This window comes from Notolepis coatsorum (genome assembly GCF_963971535.1).
Source record: "Notolepis coatsorum genome assembly, chromosome: 5".
Classification (NCBI taxonomy): Eukaryota; Metazoa; Chordata; class Actinopteri; order Aulopiformes; family Paralepididae; genus Notolepis; species Notolepis coatsorum.
Window position 1 is genome coordinate 103,286,096 of NC_140169.1, and position 2,409 is coordinate 103,288,504.

General features: G+C 47.1%; 1 protein-coding gene across 1 annotated transcript in view; it reads right to left on the reverse strand.

The window, feature by feature from the left end:
* Positions 1–1,574, reverse strand: part of irak1bp1 (interleukin-1 receptor-associated kinase 1 binding protein 1) — a 6,345-nt gene extending 4,771 nt beyond the window's left edge. Inside the window, exons 1-2 of the mRNA XM_084315073.1 lie at positions 1,285–1,574; positions 384–465 (exon numbers count right to left, since the gene is read on the reverse strand). Coding sequence (XP_084171199.1) covers positions 384–465; positions 1,285–1,568 — 366 coding nt within the window. The 5' untranslated portion in view covers positions 1,569–1,574. The remainder of the gene's footprint in view (positions 1–383; positions 466–1,284) is intronic.
* Between the last annotated feature and the right edge of the window lie 835 nt (positions 1,575–2,409).

Genomic DNA, 2,409 nt, shown 5'->3' on the forward strand with positions numbered 1-2,409 from the left:
TCTCTCTCTCTCTCTCTCTCTCTCTCTCTCTCTCTCTCTCTCTCTCTGATGAACTGAGGGTAGCGGTGTTGTTTGGAGACTTCCTAAAACTTGGCATCTATGTATGAACCCATCCTCCCTACTCTAAACATAACCTTAACTTCACCTCACGGACGCCCCACCTTAACTACTGACCCTTGGACACGAGATACCAAGAACATGAGAAACCAAGTTTTTGGAAGCCTCTCATTACTATCTCTTTTCCTCTCTCTATCTATCTCCTTCTGTCTCACCTCCTCTCTTACTTTCTCTCTCTCTGTCTTTCTCTCTTCCCTTCTCTCTCTCTCTCTCACACACACACACACACACACACACACACACACACACAATTCATTATACTGAACCTCTGCGTCCATATGATATAGGTCATCCTCCCTGTAGAGATGTCTCCTCACTGAAGTGTCTTCATCTTTGACCCCGTGCTGCCTGAGTGTATTCGGACAAATAAATTCAGTGATGCGTTGCTCATGGGACGGAGTTGCAACCAAAGTTGTGAGCAGAAGCGCATGCACGCACATGCACGGATGTGCACGCGCGTGCACACAGGAATGCGCTGCACTCGACTGATGCGCCAACTCGGAGTACCCACCTGGCTGCGTCTAGTTTTTTACCAACGGATTTCCAGTTCCGCGTTCTGCGATCTGATTGGCCACTGACGTTTCTGGTGCGATCTGATTGGCCACTGACGTTTCTGGTCATGTGACATGTGCGCCTAATCGTGTGACTCGCGCATTTCCGCCTCGAACAGCTGCAAACTACCTAACGCCTAGTTTATCACTGGTTAAGCTTAGGCGACTCTTTCGAAGTTGGTTAAGGTTAGAGTTTGGAATCAGGGCTGGTGTTCTATCGCCCTGCTCTATGACAAACTCTAACCATAACCAACTTCGAAAGAGTGGCTAAGCTTAACCGGTGATAGAAACAGGCGTCACACGATTGGCGCTACCAGAAACGTCAGTGGCCAATCAGATCGCAGAATGCGAACGCGGAACTGGAAATTCGTTGGTAAAAGTAATCAGGCCACCTGGCTATTTTGCATATCAATAGCGCCGGTCGTCAGGTGTTACATTCCATTGTAGAGGCAATTAGGCACCGTCTTTAGTCTGTCCTTATGCGAGCGAACATTTATGCGCATGCGCGGGAGCGTCATCAGCGTGCGTGCAACCAGTACGTGTTGATATGAAATAATAATATAGTAACAACAACAACGACGACGACATGTCCTTTATTTCCACGGGATAGGCTTACCTGATCGTTTGTAGAATATATTCGAGACGCCGGGAGACACTGTTGGTGACGTCGTTTACAGATTCCTTGGTGTTATAGACGCTAATTCGCACCCTCCCGTGGTCCGCCTGGAGTGAACTTTCCGCTATTCCTGTGACTTGGACCTCCCTCGCACTCTTACGAGCTCGTCGTTGAGCGGTTGGTATATGCAGCACTCCAAACTCCAGCTCGTTTTCGTCGTTATAACTTAAATCCCCAACAGTAGTTGGTATTAACGCTGCTAACACTCTACTTTGGCTACCCATGGTGGGGCAAACGTCTCGCTGGCTGCTATGGTAACAGTGTTGTCAGATCTCGCGAGAGAAACAAGCAAGCCCAAAAGCAGCGACTTGTCATAACATATTAACCCATCGATCAGTTAATTCAAAACGAGCTACATGAACTATCAGCCACTGCCCTGCTGTCCAAACACTCCTGTTTTCCAAGTGACAGCTTAAGCATCGATGCACTTTGTGAAGGCATTTCATCTTCTGCTTCAGTATTTTCATTTACCTGCATCTTCTTCCAAGTGACAACTGCTATTATCTATTTTTTGTGAGGCTTTTACACACAGGTCCGAGTTTTGACAGGTCCCGCGGAGGTGTGTGTGAGTGTGTGTGTGTGTGTATGTGTTGGAGGAGGTTGGTAGGAGGGGTGGAGGGGGGGGTAACTGTACATTGGATTATCGACGAAAACCTTACTTGGTCCCAAGAAGAGGGTCTCGTGTATTATTGGGTTTAATAGGACATTTATTGTACATTGGAGGTGGTTGCGTTAGGACATTTACAGGGGCCAGTTTCGAATTGCAGTCTCTCGTATAGGTGCTCTTTGAGAGTGGTTTTGAAAGTGGGTAGTTATTCACATTCCTTTACAGCTTTGGGTAGGGCGTTCCACATTGATGTGGCATAATTGCAAATCGTGTTTAGTCCCTTGTTTGAGCCAAATTTGAGTTTAACATGATTTGTGGAGCTCCCTCTGGTGTTGTGGTCGTGGTATTCACTGACCTTTGGGAAGTATTTTGACATGTACATGGGTACCTTAGTCGTGTAGTGTATCTTACCAGGCCCATTGCAAGTTGCTGTACTCTGTCGTCTACTCTAAGCCATC